The sequence below is a fragment of the Suncus etruscus genome, chromosome 17 (assembly GCF_024139225.1).
Source record: "Suncus etruscus isolate mSunEtr1 chromosome 17, mSunEtr1.pri.cur, whole genome shotgun sequence".
NCBI lineage: Eukaryota > Metazoa > Chordata > Mammalia > Eulipotyphla > Soricidae > Suncus > Suncus etruscus.
The window spans coordinates 62,345,381-62,361,933 of NC_064864.1; the positions used below are offsets into that span (position 1 = coordinate 62,345,381).

The window sequence follows — 16,553 nt, forward strand, 5'->3', positions numbered from 1 at the left end:
CTTAATTAAAACAAAATATGCTCAGGAAGAGATAGGTTTTCAGAGATGACTGCAATGCCGAACATGTTGGCACTTTAATGTGTTTATTCAAAGTAAAGTCTTTATGAAACCTTCCGCTAATCAAATTGGTTTGATGCCTTTCCCTGGAAAACATTTTAAAGTGAAAAAAGTCAGTGCTTAGTAGTATACATTTATGTTTATTAACATCTGGGTATAAATGTACTTCAAACACCGAGAGAAAGAGAGAGAGAGAGAGCTAAAAGACTATGCCTTTATCTTGGTTTGAATAGATTTTTCCCATCCCAGAAATTGGATTAACTCGTACAAGGCAAACATCAGTAGGCAAAGAGGATCATAATGAGACTCCCCCACACTGCCATGGGTGCACCCACCATGCTTCCCATATTCCACTAAGGTGGGGTCCGGTCCATGTGTTCATTTTCATGCTCATCAATCAATAGGCAACATCATCCCTCCTGTCCCATCTTCCTCGATTCTGACCTACATCTCTCCAACCACACTTCTGAAGAGCACTTATGGGTGGGCTGGCTTCAGGAAGAGGCTGGACAGTGGTGTGCGGTCATGTGCTCCAGGCTGGGTAGCCAGAGTTCTGTTCTGTTCAGGGTATCTGTGCCTTCCAACTCCTCTCATACTCACACTCTTCAGAGTCCCCATCATAGGACACATGTTTTCTTTCCTTTTCACAAACTCCATCTCAGTTGCTCAGGGAGGAGATAGCAGAGCAGGCCTGTGGACCCCCAGATTAAACCACTAATGAGTTGCAGCCAGGCCACTCCAACTAGAAATCGTAATTATCTTGGGGAATCTGCCATGTTCCCCCACATAGATCAGCCTCAGCCTGGATGGCAGTAGGTGCTGCCCTGTGCCCTTCTGATCTGCCTTGTCAGATCCCGTACAATGCACTGGCACTGCCCATGGGCAAGTGTGCCATTAAACAGACAGAGTACTGACACCATTGGGCCCATCTCTGGGCAGGGCTACAGGCTGGCATTTCAGACATGATGAAAGACCCCATGTGCCTGCTCTATTTTCCTCCTGCCTGTCCACAGTAACAGGAGGCAGAGCTTTCTGCTACAGCATGAGGCTCCATGCAGTCTGCTTTTAGAAAGCTTGAGACATGACGTTGATATCGGAGCTAACACTACTTAGGAGAGGAAAACAAGCTTCATGGAGATTGTCTGCAACCACTGGTTCCAAAAAATTCAAACGAAGACAGTATCCTGACTTTGGAAAGAGAGAAAACCAAATCATGGAGGAGTAAAAAAAAAAAAAAAGTTGTTTTTTCTACCGAAAACCTTGTGAATGTAGAACGTTTGGAGTGAAGCTTCAGTCAAATTTGACTTTCTTCATTTCAAAGGCTTCTCACTCTGTAAGGCTGGGAGATGTGGGGGGTCTCTCCCAGAGCACTCACCCTCTCTGCTGCTAAGGCTGAAGCGACATGGGGAGGAGAGGGAGAGGGATGTTTCTTGGGAGGAGAGCACAGAGTTCATGTTCATGATCAGCACACACGAACATCAGCAGATTAAGAAATTTCATGGGCAAGTGTCTCTGGTGTACAAAAGCCAATAAGATTCTCGGGATGAGAATGCTCATTTTGTGACAGAAATGCCTACTGTCTCTCTACAGCTGCAAAAATGAACGTGAGCACATAAGCCACAGGAAATGTTTTAGAAATCCTACCTTCTTCTCTGGCTTTCTAAGTCGATTTAACAGTTAAAATCCTCCCTCCCTCCCCCTCAGGAAGAACGTGGCCCCATTTGCTTTGCAGCTAAATTAATAGACTTTCAACTCTCCCAAAGCCGAGTCTGGAATGTAGCACTGCATTGAGTATCCCATAGAAGCCCCAAGGATCACAAGAAGCTTTCTTGAAAGAAAAGAAGAAAAAGAAAGGAAAAGGAAAAAAAAGTTTCAGTTGAGAAAACTGTTTAGCAGTGTCTCAGCTGAGCTCCTAAAACTGGAATTTCAGATATACAAAAGGACAGCAAACAGATCATTTGTGTGTGGGTTTTCTTCTTTTGTCTTTTTACATGTCCATCCTGTTGTCTTGCAATGAAGCTACGATGTTTCTGCCACAAATAAAGATAAGAGGGTAGACAGGGCAGTGACCACCAGGACCAGCAGTGGACTCAGAGCAGAGTGAGGCACGGCAGCCATTGATCTTGTGGTTATGTGGCTGGAAGCCCCAGCAAGACCATCCTTTTCAAACTCCCGCTGAAAGAAAGAAGGTTTTCATTATCACTCACCACAGGCATTTGTTTATAGCAGCAAGTATTCAACCACTTTCACTAATGCTCCCATTCACACCTCCCCATTGCTCTAAGACTCCCAGAAACTGACCCAAGGCATGACCACTGAGACTTCAACTCACTGAGGGGAGGGAGGGAGGGAGGGAGGGAGGGAGGGAGGGAGGGAGGGAGGGAGGAAGGAAGGAAGGAAGGAAGGAAGGAAGGAAGGAAGGAAGGAAGGAAGGAAGGAAGGAAGGAAAGGAGAGAGAGGGAGGAAAGGAGAGAGAGGGAAGAGGGAGGGAAGGAGGAAAGGAGGGAGGGAGGGAAGAAAGGAGGGAGTGAGAGAGATGGAAGGAAAAAGAAATGAAAGGGGAGGGAAAGAAGACAAAGCAAGGGAAAGAAGGTGGAGGGAAGGAAGAGAGGGCAAAAAGGAGGGCGGAAGGAAGGTTGTAAATTTGGTCAAAAATTAGGCAGTTCTGATATACTGGTACCTGTCTCCCATACTACTTGTTCCTCTGTTATGCATTATTAAAATTTATAGGAGTAATGATTTCAATTCAGGGGTCCTAGCCATTCTTCACCCCGAGAGTTGTACCATATGGAACCCTTCTGTGATTGTCCCCAGTTAAAGGAGGATGGTGGCATCACCACCAAAGGGAGGACAGGCCAGAAGTAATCTCTCAGAAAACCTGCCCAGGTTGTTTTTGATTACTGCATTTGAGGGGTCCCCCTGCACCTGCTGAGACAGAAAGGCAACAGTCTCTTGCTAGCAGACAAATCAACTCTAGATTTTGTTTTTACAGGGTGTCCTCTAGGCTTTGTGCTCAGGATCACTCCTGGCAGTCTTGGGGGGCCATATGGGATGCCAAGAATCTAACTCACGCAGGGCAACGCTTAACTCTAACCTGGTGTTCTGGGATCTGCTGCTGACAACCCCTTGCCCTTTCTCCTTTCTCTGAGCTCTGGGCATGATGCTCTGTCTCACAGATCCAAACTACCAGTAGAAATTAATGTGGGGAGACTGAGGAAGAAACACAACTTACATCAGCAAGACAGAGCTGGGCGGTTCCTGATATGTTGGATTTCAGCTTCTGTGCCTGCAGAGACAAACACAAAGTCACCGAGACACATATGGGGAAAGGCACGGCAGAGGAGCTGAAGGCTCAGGCATGATCATTGTCAAAAACATGTGAGCTCACACTGGAGCCCCAGGACCATTTAGAAAACAAGTATTGTTTAAAATTAATCTTTTAGAACTTTATTTGTTGGGTTTTGGGCCACAGTCAGTGGTGCTCAGGGGTTACTCCTGGCTCTGCACTCAGAAAACACCCCTGGCAGGCTGGGGGAACATATAGGATGCCAGGAATGCAACCGGGAGGGAGGCAGGGAGGAAGGGAGGGAGGGAGGGAGGGAGGGAGGGAGGGAGGGAGGGAGGAAGGAAGGAAGGAAGGAAGGAAGGAAGGAAGGAAGGAAGGAAGGAAGGAAGGAAGGAAGGAAGGAAGGAACGGAGGGAGGGAGGGAAGGAGGGAGAGAGGGAGGGAGGGAAGGAGGAAAGGAAGGATGGAAGGATGGAAGGAAAGGAGGGAGAGAGGGAAGAAAGGAGGGAGGGAAGGAGTAAAGGGTCAGCTGCATGCAAGGCAAGTGCCCTTACTTCTGTGCTATGACTTCGATCCCTAAAATTAATTTTTAAAAAATATTTTTGTGTATAATCTCATTTTTCCCTGTCACAAAGTTGTTCATGACTGAATTTCAGTCATACAATGTCCAATACCCTTCACTAGTGCATTTTCTGTCACCGATGTTGCCAATTTCGTGCCTCCCCTGCCCTCTTCCTGCCTATCTCTGTGACATTTTTCTCCTCTTTTTCTCTAACTCACTCTCTCTTCCATTTTGTTTCCATTTAAACACTGCTTTACAATACTGTTACTAAAGGGGTATAATGAATATCACCTATCTCCTTCCAGAACCAACTTTTGTCCTGAGCGATCATTTCATGAAAGCTAGTTCTGATTAAGTATTTTATCTACTGAGATGGTAATATGTTACTATTTCAACAGATGACTTAGAAATTTGACTAAATGATTGAGTGGCTGGTCTGGGCACCATAGGACTTGGTTACTAAGGACAACATATCATGGTCATTTAATTTTATTTAAATTCATTTCCATTTCCAAATGCTGAACCTGGGGAATAGGGTGGGAAGTGCCTTGAAAGTTAAAATGCTATAATAGAAATCTCCATTCAGGTCAGAAGGGAGAACAGCATTCACCTTGAATGTGTGAATCCCCTAGGTTCCATTCCCAGGAGAACATACATGCACATGGACACACACACACACACACACACACACACACACACACACACACACATTTATTAGTGGCTTAGAGGACACACTTTTTTAGATGGGAATCAAGCAGGCTAGACTGAGTCCCCCATCCAGCAATTTTTAACATTGCTTGGAGGGCAGGTGTAAACAGGCTGAAAGACTTTAGAAGTGCCCACACACCCCTTGTCAACACCAGGAACAAAGCCCTGTTCCATGGGCTTTTGACCTGAGAATTGTATTCGGAAAAGGTGCCATCGCTCAAAGTACAAGAAGGAAAACTTCTCACCCTGTGCTGTCCTCATTTAATAAAGAAAGTCAACTCTTGCTCAGAAGGTCAGTGTCAGAGCTATGGCCACTCAGCCATTTGCTGGGAGTTTTCGAAGAAAGTCCATTCCTCGGAGGACAAGATACTCTTTCCTGCTTTCCAACAAGTCTCCCAAAGTAATCCTGGCATACTTAACACCTTAGGTCCTACTGGCCCCTAAATTCATGCTGAAAGCCTAATTCATGATGCCCCAAAACTCCAGGCAAAATTTTCATGGCTCTGAAACTCAGAACCCTCAAGTGCCTATGGCTGGAGCCTGGGTACGAGTCAAGGACTCAAAGTTTCCAGGAGGTAGATTCTGCAACTCAGTAAAGACATGGCAGGTGGGCACGATGGAACAAGTACCCATAGAGCCATTCACTGACCAGAATGCTAGTGGGGGGGGAGCATAATATTTACCTGAATTTCCATATGCCAGCTATGAATATGAACTAGAAACCTTTAAACAGGCATCCTGATAATCACCACCGTGCACCCCTGGGCTACTCAAAGGTCATGAAATGTTAGTTAGATGAGGCTCCAAGGGAGACTGGAAGAGAAGTGGAGCCTGACTTAAAAACCTACTTGTATTCTATATTAATAGCAAGCCTGGCGCACTGCATTGTTACCGACAGAAAAGAATATGTAGAATTGAACATACTTTATTTCTATGCAGGCCTGGAATTGTGCCCAGACAACCAAATGGGCCCAAAACATCACCTTCTGCCCATCCTTTCTAGGCCATCACCTACAAAAGGTGCAAACCCCCCACTTGGCCTCTATAGCACTAAGAAGATCCACTAAAAAGTGCTGAGACAGTACCCGACATAGCCAGGGACACAGTCGGCCTTGACTTCTGGTGGTTTCAATACTTACAGTTGTGACAAAGCGTCATTTAGGATCTGAGAGTCTGGGGCCCACCGAGTTTTGAAAGGGTGCGTCCCACCTTGTCCCATCAGCCCTCATGTTCCCCATGGCATTCACAAGCTGCAGCACTTTATTCCTAATAATCCAGAAACTGGGGTATAATATCGTTTACCCACCATTGGTAACTGAATCTTTGTAAAGGTTCCTCCAGTGAACCAGGAAACACTATTTTCTTAGTGCCCAGGGGGGACCTGGGGACTCCACCAAAGAGTCTTGCCAACTAGGTCATGCCTGGCCTCAAGGATATGGGGCAGCTCAGGAACTGTGGTGTCAAGGACATATGGGTCACTCTAGAGGTGCTAGAGGCCTTCAGGGTCACACCCAACAATGCTTGAGGGCCTCCAAGGTTGTAGTTGCAGAAGACCTGGGTTTGCAGGGATTGAGCTGGGCCTGGTCATATGCAAGGCACATATGCTGGACTAGCCCAGTTCTAGATGGACTGTGGTTCTGCATTGGAGGCATCTGACCCTTGGCAGTTCCTGAGAGTTCCGAGTGTCCAACCAGGGAGATTTGCAACTTTCACTTCCAACAAAAAGAAACTCTTGTCCTCCATTGGGTATGGCTGGAATCCACTGGAAAATACATTTGACAAGTTCCAAGTCTGTGAAACATCTGGGATCATCTCTTTCCAAAACAGACTGCTTGTTGGCCTTTATAAAGATAATACACGCTGTCTGCCCTTCCCTGCTTTCATTAACATTGGAGAAAGTCAACCAAGGTAACCTTGCCTTATGAACAATATTAGTTGGTTAAGTTAAGTGAATTAGCTTCAGAGCAAAAGTGGTACCCAGCAGTGGGCTCCAGAAAAGCCTCTTCTCCTGCTTTATGCTTTTCCATCATATGGAAATATGTTGTGCACTGGGGCTTAGCAGTCCAAAAACACAGGTTTTCCACACTCTGCATGCATGCATACTATATTAATTCAGCCTCCTATCGAGGAGGATTAAACTGAAGCAAGGTCCCAGGATCACAGAAGTAAGACAACAAGGTCTTAGAATTCCACTGAGTCCAGCAAAACCAGTCAGGGCTGATTAGAAGGCGAAGAGCAAATGTTCCCAGTAATTGGAATGACAGGCAGCACCTGGGTAACAGAATCTAAGACAGTAGACATGAGAGCTCTTGAAATCTCCTGCCAATCAGTGGTGCCTACAAATGGAGTCAATACACAGTTACACTGGTTTTCCAATGCTTGGAAGGGTCCCTGAGCTGCTTGCATTGGGGCAGGACCTGGAATTTGAGCCTGGATAAGACTAGCTGGTGCAGGCTGATAAGACCTTTATGTGTTGTCAACTCTCTCCAGGGACCCCTTCACAGCTGACCTCAGCTTAGACCCAGTCCACATCTGGTTCTTCCAGTCCATTTCAGAACCTGAGCAGCCTGTTATTTCCACATTTGAAATGCTTTTAACTCGAGCATTAATAAAAACATCAGAGAGCTATCGATGTCTTGCTAGTCAGGTATGATAAATGCAAACAGATGAAATTATAGGGCATCCCTACTCTCAATTACTGCAAAGTGAGCATGCATACTGGAAACACTGTTTGGTTGATGAAAATTTTGGGGAGACAGGGTAAGAAGGACCATTCTGAGATCTCCAAAGGTGTAAGAGGTTCTGGGAAGAGATCCTTTAAGTAGCTAAAACCAGAGGAACATTAATATTAGTGCTGGCACCCAGCCCGGAAACTCCATTTATTAACTCAAAAGGCTGGGGGACCTAACATAGAGCTTGATCAGCCTGGATCAAGGAAGAGAGAATAGAGGGAAACCAATGCCATTTTTCTAAAAGCGTATTTTGAACACTGTTACAGCTCATTGGAATATAAAGGACTTGGGCAAGAGAGAGTATAGCGGTAGGACACTTGCTCTACACACTGCTAACCCAGGCTTCATCCCTGGTATCCCATATGATCCCATGAGCCCACCAGGACTCATTTTTGAGAGCAGAGCCAACAATAAGCTCTGAGTACTGCCAAGTATGGGGAAAATTTTAAGGAAAAAGAAAAGGCTTTGGGCCCCAGTGACAGCAGTGGATAGGGCATTTGCTTTGCACGTGGCCAACCCAGGTTTGATCCCTGCTATCCCATATGGTCCCCCAAGACTTCCGGGAGTGATTTTTGAGTGCAGCATCAGGAGTAACCCCTGAGCTTTGTTGGGTATGCCTCCCCCCAAAAAAAAAACAAAACCAAACAGAACAGCTTAATCTCTTCTATGACAGGAAGTTGTAAACAGTTTAGGAGAAAACTAGTTGACTTGGAGCTGGGTAAGAAATTCCATACACCGTTCCCAGAGGTTCTCATCTTGAAGACAGGGAGAGAAGAGATGGAGAAGCTGCCCCCCAGCCTGTAGTCTTGCTGTCATTCTGGACAACCAGCTTGACATCAGTCTTGTCCCTTCCAGCAGCTGCTGTAAAATCATCAGTGGCGACAATCGGCAAGTCCAGGCATGCTAGATAATAGAATTTCCAGGTTGCTGTCTTTGCAGGGCCAGACCTCACCAGTCACTGGCACCACAGGGTTAATTAATACATTAGATGCTGTTAACCTCTGTTACCTGGAGTCAGGGTAGGAACATTCTGGCTTCCCTTCCCAGTGATTAGCATTTGGAGAGCCAACACTTTTCCTCTGTACACCCCAGTTACAATTTGCAGTCAAGCCCACTCACCCACCAATGTGCATGCACATGGGAGTTCTGCCCACAGCAGGGTCCCTCAAGCCTGCAGACCAGCAGCTCAGGGAAGAGCACGCATGCTCTGTCCATAGACTTGGGACATTTAAAAAGTCCAGCTTCTGATGCCCTAGGACTCTGCTTCTGTCCAAAAGCCAATGTTTCATCTCAGGTTTTTACGCAGCTGTCAGCCAGCAGGGCATGGAAAATTTCTTTACTGTCCTCCATGCAGAAGAAACGCCAGTTTTTGCTCTACCTCCAGAAAATTAAACCGGAGGAAGCTGCCCAATTCAATAGCAACAGACTGTCCAGGCTGCAGCCAAATGGTCATAATTAATGATGCTTCTGGTTCTTTTCTCCCTGCTTTACTGATTAGAGAGATTTGCTATATTAGGAACCTGTTTGCTTAATGACAGAATACAAGCAATAAACAGAGAAATACACAGACTGTAAAATGCAATCAACTTTGCTCTCCAGCACTAAGTACCTCACGGCATCTATCACACTTGTCAATACCAGTTTATTAGCATATGTGCCGCTTCTGCAGCATAAATCGGATCTTTACTGAGGAAACGCATTGCCTGAATGCTCCCCGAAAGAGTCCAGAACTCAAAGCTATTTCTCATTTTAACCTGTATCTTTTACTTTTCCTTGTAACAAAACAGAGGAAGAAGGGTGTGTGCCTGACCTCCAAAGATAAATGAGCAATGCGATTTGCTCCAAATTAGCATTTTTTCAGATTGTAATTTAATTCAATGCACTCAACTGTACAACCTATACCCTGATATGCAAGCATCTATACCTGATTTTATGGATGGCACTGACTTTGTAACAATTGGGTAGTAGTCTTGATCCTTAGATTTGCCTCATAATTGCTGCCCAATAAAAAGAGCAAAGAAGCTGAATTGCTGGTAAATGCTGAGCGAGGAATAGTGGGCTGACCAGGATTTGGGGAATCTTACTATTCTTTTCAACATTTTGGATTTTGTCCCTTGGACTGGCGACAGACGGGGAAGGTTTTATTGTTGGTCTGGTCATAAACAGTTGGCCAGTTCTAAAAATCCCTGCCACTGTCTATTTGGAAACTCACCTTTCTTGGTGATTTGCTTTTTCTCCCAACTTGGTAACAACCACTCACATCTACTGAGCTGAATAATGTACAGTAAAGTCAGCTTCATAAAACAAGTTGATAAATAAGACAGTAAGTGTCCCAAGGCCTGGTGTGTCTATCAGAGGCTTGTGCTCAGTGGAGAAGGACTCATTTCCTCCACGCTGTTTCTGATAGTTCCTTGGACCCTGGCCCATGACAGAGAGGGCCATGGAGCCAGAGGAAGAAGATGAGGAAAAATAAATCTTCTGGTAAGGAGGTGGTGATACCTCTTGCGGGGGACTCTTATTTAACCCATCTCTTCAATTCTAAAAAGTTGTACCTACAACAATATCTGAAATGCAGTCAAAAGTTTTCAGTGTATTAAGCTAAGGCCTTATAAAATACTCCAGTGGGCAGATTTATAAAGACTCACTAGATGCTTACTGGTGGAACCTGGTCATGAGATGGGACGAGAAAGTTGAGGAGTCCAGAACTATGTCTATGCTGTTGTCAAGAAGAGACCCAGGTCCCATCTCTCAGGATCTGGTCTCTAAGGTCTCCATCAATACAAGCTCAGAGAACTGGTAGAAAGCCAGGTAAGAAAAAGGGGGTATGTGTCATAGTCTTGAATATGATGTGGATTCATAATATTGAGTTCAGAAAGTTACAGAAGGCTGGAGTCGTTGTGGGCTCTCAAATTTAACTGTATAGTTTAGGCTGAGTTCAAGGCTACGATTACACTGGAAACCCTCTTAGCTGGTGAGACTAGAGAAGAGGGTAGAGTTGGTTTATAGCTCACAGATCAATTGAGAATTTGTGTTAAAATAAGAATCATCAACACGCTGACAAATTATCCACTTGTATCAACTCCTTTACTCCAAATTTTAAAGCTTTTAAAAAATTCCTAAGAACACTTATATGATAAAAATGCTTAAAAACACTCATAAAGAGAGTTACCACTGCAACAGATTTGGGTTTTGTTTTCTTGGTTTGAGGGCCACACCTGGTGGTCCTCAGAATTAAATGGCACATAAAGGTTGGAACACACACTCACCTGCCTCTTTAAAACCTGCCTCACAGCTGGGGTAAGGAGAGACCCACTGGGCGCATTCGCTGATTATAGAGGAGTGGAGAGCCGGCCAGATTGGTTAAATGTCAGTCCATTTAGAGAGTGTTTACTATGATTTAGCACTTGCTTCCAATACCAGCTTGACTTGATATATTTGGTAAAAATGTACACAAGTGTGCAGGTCTCTGACCTGGCTTTTCGACCATCAGCGATGATGATAATAAACCCACATCCTTAGAAAATCGCGACTCTCCAATTGAGACTCAAGGTATAAGTGCTTTTAAAATCCAAGTCACCATTGATGGATGATGACCTAGCAGCTTCTCTCTGGTCCCCCATACAGATCTGAACAGGCTTGGGAGAGTGTCAAACTCAAGGTCATTTGGGAATGTGCTTTAGTGTAACTCATTAAACATGAGGGCAATGAAAGGCTGAAGAGACAGTACAATAGGGCATTTACCTTGCATGCAGTCAACCCAGATTCAAACTCTATTACCCCATATGGTTTCCCAATAATGATCAGGTGATTCTTTAACAGAGCCAGGTGTAAGCCCTGGGCACCAACAGGTGTGAGCCAATGTCTCCCCATCAAATGAATGCGATGAAAGAGAAAGATGCTGGACAAGACATCAACAGTCCTCCGGCCGGCCTGTCAGTCTGCCTCACACAGTAGTGAGGATGTCTGTAGTCCTCACTTGAAATCTGAACAGAATAGCAGGACAAGTTGACCTGTGGTATGCAGATCTTGTTGGTAGCCTGGGGCTAGAGGTAGTCATGGAGCTTTCTGCCCTTTCTGCTCTCCACTACTACCCAGACTCCTCTGGAGTCTATTGCTCTGCTCCCCAAGTGGGGGCCAACAAGGATTGCAGATCTGAGAACTGGGATAATGTTCATGGTTAATTTGCTTGATTAGTAACATATTCAGACAAGAAGTGATACTGGGCTATCTTTTAGAAATTACAATCAGATGATGTAACACCACACATAAAAGACATCGAGTTGGAGGTCAAGGGTGTTTGGGAAAACAAGTGTCTACAATGAGAAAAAGGCCAGGGGATGTTGCTAGGAGTGGGGGGGATTGTAATTTTAAAAAAGGAAATGCTTATTTTCTCAAAAGGTATAGTGGGAAATTCAAATGGGCCTGAGCAACAGGAAAAATTCCTTGCAGTCCCCAATGAGAAGTGCATGAAGCTGAACCCATCAGCCATGCGCACTCATTGCCATCAGATAATATTTATTAAGACTCTCAGTCTCCATGTGCTGACACCCAGCTCAGCACGAGCCCTAATGGCTTTGTGACAAATGGCACCACTACATCTTGAGAGAAATGCCTGTTCTGGAAACAGGCCTTGTTCATCCTCAAGTTCAGATGGGCATCATAGGAAGCTGTGGAAAACTAGCAAAAAGTCACAAGATTTTAAACTAAAAAAAAAAGGATGGCTTTTAGGATCTGGAGAAAAGATACAGAGGCTAATGCACTTGCATGTGACCTGACCCTTTTAGATTTCATATGGTCTCCCAAGTACTGCTAGGCTATTTCCCTCAGCACAGACGTAAGCCAGAAGTAAGCCCTGACTGCATCTTGGTATGACACTTTGACTATAGTCTATTTTCAGCAGACATAGTAGAATCTTCTAGAAAATAGAGGAAATCCAAGTAAACTAACAGGGGTGAGTTCTGAGAGGATGGGTAACAATCCCCACCTGTAATAATGAGAATACCATCTCATTTTCTTCAAATACTGAAGATTCACAATTTGAAGATGATGTGTAATCCTTGTCTATGTCCAAAATATAAGAAACAGGGTTTTTTTTTTCAGTGTGGCTGGCTGGGCTGAGAACCCTGGCTGACTCTTTAGAACATGCCTACTGGTTCTGTCCAGACACGGCTGTGTCTTTTGATCCTTGGATATATCAGAGAAATCTCTTATTTGATTGGTAGTAGGTCTGGATAGGATGGAAATATGCCCACATGACCAGAACAGCTAAGAAAAGCCTAGAATCAGTTAGTTGGCTAATAAGAAGCCCAGAGCATGTGGGGTTCTTTCCAGGTCTCACCCCTGAAACTAGAGCAACTTGTGAAAATGTGGCTTCTGTGGTAAAGAAGAGGACAGGCTGAGCCTGTGGTTATAGTGTCCTCACAGGCTTCTAGAGCTGTGACCATACTTAATGCCATACCTGAGGACCCAAAGCCATGACGCTTGTCTCCCCATGGCCACCATACTGCCAGGGGTCTTTGAGATAGTCCATCAAGTGACTGTGGGGTTTATAAAAGAGGTTCCCAATGGAGTAAGTCTGGGTTGGTTTATTTTTTCCCCTTGGTTTTTCAGGTTACACCTGCTATGTTCAGGATTACTCTCGGGGGTGGCACTCTGATGACAATATGTGGTATCAGGGAATAAACTAGGATGTGCCATGTTCTAGGCCTTAATCCCTGTACTACCTCTCCAGCCCAAAGGAAGTCCTGAATTGAATGTCATTCCCAAGAAAACCAAAACTGGGAACCAAGAATATCACTCAGTGGGATATCACATGCCCTGTGTATATGAGACCCTGACTTCATACCCCATGTCTAAAATTAAAATAGAGACAGTCAAGAGCACTCATGCCACATCCTTCCATACCTGTGCTCCATGGTTCACACATAAGACATAGCCTTTTATTGCAAGAGGCACAGTTGGTTAGAAGTTCTGTGGATAAAAGGTCAGCAGGGGATACAAGAAATTGGATTTATTTATAGCATGTGGCCTAAGTGTGCTCAGAGGTATTCTCTTAGGTTCCCTGGAACGAGAGAGCATATTTATGGTCAGGAGGACACAGACGGCCTCTTCTTTTTTATTAAGCATGTTTATTACACAGCAATTGAGTTAAGCAGCTGTCCAAATGCTGAATTACTGCCCAGCAGATGAGTGGCTTCTCTGCCTCTGGACCTCAGGTGGGACTTTCCCAGCATCCCATAAGGGGGGGCATCCTCTACATCCCTGTCCTTCATCATGCTACTAATTTTTTTAGCAAAGTGTTTGAAAATGATGCTTCAGAGCAGCCACCATAAAGGGATGAATATAAGTAAATGGTTCCACCTGGGGTCTCTCTAGTGCCCAATTTTGTTTCTGGCATAGACTGGTGTGAAGAACACCAAATGTCCCCTTTCCCGAAGTTTCTCCTGTCCCTGGAACCACAGAGGCCAACCAAAAAAGTCAAATCATGACACAACTTGAGAAGTTTCTGTGCTAGCAGCAGAACTATTGTGCTGGAAAATCTGAATATATTCCATGAGCTCAGCTCCCCTAGGTGGTCTTGTTTATTAATCCAAGATTACCAGCACCACAGAAGCCAAGGGTGGGGATCAAGTCGCCCTTCTCTATGGTCCACAGAGAGGGTAAATTTTACTGGAGCCAAGAGCCTGGCCCCTGGCTAGCTCTCTCTGCTGGAATGCACAACTGCCCATTTTTAGGCAGCCAACTGGAACACTCAGTCTTTATTGCCACCGTCTATCGAAACCCTATTCAAGAACAGTCAACGTGGAGAGATGGCACAGAGGGTAGAGCACATGTCTTGCACACGGCTGTCCCTTGTTCAATCACTGGCAGAATGTTATGAATCCCTGAGTATCACCAGATGTGCCCCTGCCTCCTTCCCATAACTAGAACCAAACTGACAATCCACAATTATGTACTTGCCAGAACTATCATTTTAGAGAGAGTTGGGTTTTAGGATGGGGTTTTATCAGGGGACTTGCTTTGCACACAGCCAACCTGGGTTGTATCCTCAGCATCTATATGGTTTCTTGAGCTGCACAGGAGTGATCCTTGGGCTCAGAGGCAGGAGTTATTCCTAAGCACCCTGCCAGGTATGGTCCTAAAATCAGAGAAAGAAAGAAAAAGAAAATCATAGAAAAAGGAAGAAAGGAAGGAAATAATGGAGGGAAGGAGTAGTGGAGGGAGAGAGGGAGCGAGGTAAAAGAGGGAGAGAAGAAAGGAAGGAGGGAGGAAAGGAAGGTAGAAAAGTAGGGAAGGAAGGTAGGAAGGGAGGGAGGGAAGTGAAGAAGGAAGAAAGAGGAAGGAAGAGCAGGAAGAAAGGAAGGAGGGAAAGAGAGGGGGAGTGTGAAGGAGGCAAAGGGAGGAAAGAACCAAATAGAGCAAATAAAGGAAAGACAGGGAGGCAGGAGTGTGATCTTAGGGTTAGGGAATAGAGTACAAAGCAGCCGAAGCTTGGAGCAGACCCATGTCCCTGAGCAGTTAGATGCATTCCAGTTACGGTTGCATGTAGACAAGACCATGACTGGGGAAAGGACCCTCCCTGTTACTGGGATATATGACTTCGTGTGACTCCAGGCAAGCTCACATTTCCAACAGAAATGCTATGGGGCTGATAAAGATGAGTCATTAGAAAACCTGTGAAGATGGAGGAAGAAGAAGCCCATCTTAAGGCCTTCCTATACTAGTTGTTGCCTCAGACTTTATCTATCCACCAAACCCACTCCTAAACCATAAGTGTTGCTGTTTTGGCAGAGATGGGCTATGTAGTTCAGACCCCAGCATTGCCCATACCCTAGACAGGAAGAAGCAGTCACATGATCACAATCACGTGACTTAAGGCTTAAGAGGGCTCACAATAGGATCTGAAGAAACACACTGCACCCCAGGTTCTATGGCATGCCACCCAAGGAAATGTTCCACATAAAACTGGTAGAGGTGTTTGCGCTCCTATCTCAAGGCCTCCTCTAAAGGTAAATTTAGCTGCCTGAAAAAAAAGAAAATCCCAGAAAGATGCTCACACAGACAAAGGTCACATGGGAGATGATGCTTTCTCTCTAGTCTGGATGCACATGAACACTTTTCTGACTGCTCACAAAAACCTAAAATTCAAGGAGCATCCTTTGGGATCCCTCACTGGCCACTGGCTTCACTCATGGTGTGCCCTAGGATTATGATCCTAAATTCCAGGATTGTAAGACCATGGCAGTCTGGACCTCAGACCCTGTGATCAAGGACCAACAGCAAAAATCCAAAAACTCCTCCCTGCTCCTTCGAATCTTCAGGCCTGACTGATCCTCACTTTGCATTTAGCAACAGGCCTGTACAAGGCATCAGAGAAGAGGAAGGAAGAGAAGAATTGAGAACTCAGACATACTCTACTCAGGGTGCTTAATTTGAGGGCATTGTGACTGAGGAAATAGAGGCTGTGACCTGCCATTGCAGATGAGGTGTCATCTGGGGGCATTACAGGTAGGCAATAGATTTGAATAAAAGCGATTTTTCGAAGGCATAAAATTGGTTTTTAGGAACTTTACACTCTCCTTCATTTGAACAATTATCAAACTATAAAACAGAACCGCACAATTGCAAGAACCTTAATCTGAAATTTTACAGCCACTATAAAATGCTGTATTATTAAACTCTACTGAAGATGCTCAAGCCCATTACAACTTTTTAAATGAATTATAAAAACCCTTTACTGCTGATAAAATAATCTAAAATTACAGTATTGTGTATTCTAACAATATGCTGAGCTGAACATTGCGACAATGCGGACATGCCCATCAGGAGGGAATCGGCCTGTGCAGTCAGTCTGAGGCAGCCTGAGGTGGGAGAAACACATGTTTGCCAACTCAGTGGGGAGCTTGTCTTCCAAGCAAGAGACTTCTCCTTCCACCCCAGGACCAGACAAGATGCAGATTCTCCAGTTCAAAAGTAGTGCTGGCTACACTCACTGGGGTCTTGGGCTCTGACATCATGATAAAGACAGCCTTGAAACATCAAAGGAGAAACTGGTGCCAGTTACATGTGTGCTATGGGCTGAATTGTGCCCTGATTCATATGTTGAAAACCTAGTCCCAGGGCCAGCGAGGTGGCGCTAGAGGTAAGGTGTCTGCCTTGCAAGCACTAGCCAAGGAAGGATGACGGTTCGATCCCCCAGTGTTCCATA

At 45.0% G+C, this 16,553-nt stretch overlaps 1 protein-coding gene across 1 annotated transcript in view; it reads right to left on the reverse strand.

Moving 5' to 3' along the window:
- Window positions 1-2,023: 2,023 nt before the first annotated feature.
- GFRA1 (GDNF family receptor alpha 1) overlaps window positions 2,024-16,553 on the reverse strand; it is a 231,360-nt gene continuing 216,830 nt past the window's right edge. Inside the window, exons 8-9 of the mRNA XM_049764478.1 lie at window positions 3,290-3,343; window positions 2,024-2,232 (exon numbers count right to left, since the gene is read on the reverse strand). Coding sequence (XP_049620435.1) covers window positions 2,077-2,232; window positions 3,290-3,343 — 210 coding nt within the window. The 3' untranslated portion in view covers window positions 2,024-2,076. The remainder of the gene's footprint in view (window positions 2,233-3,289; window positions 3,344-16,553) is intronic.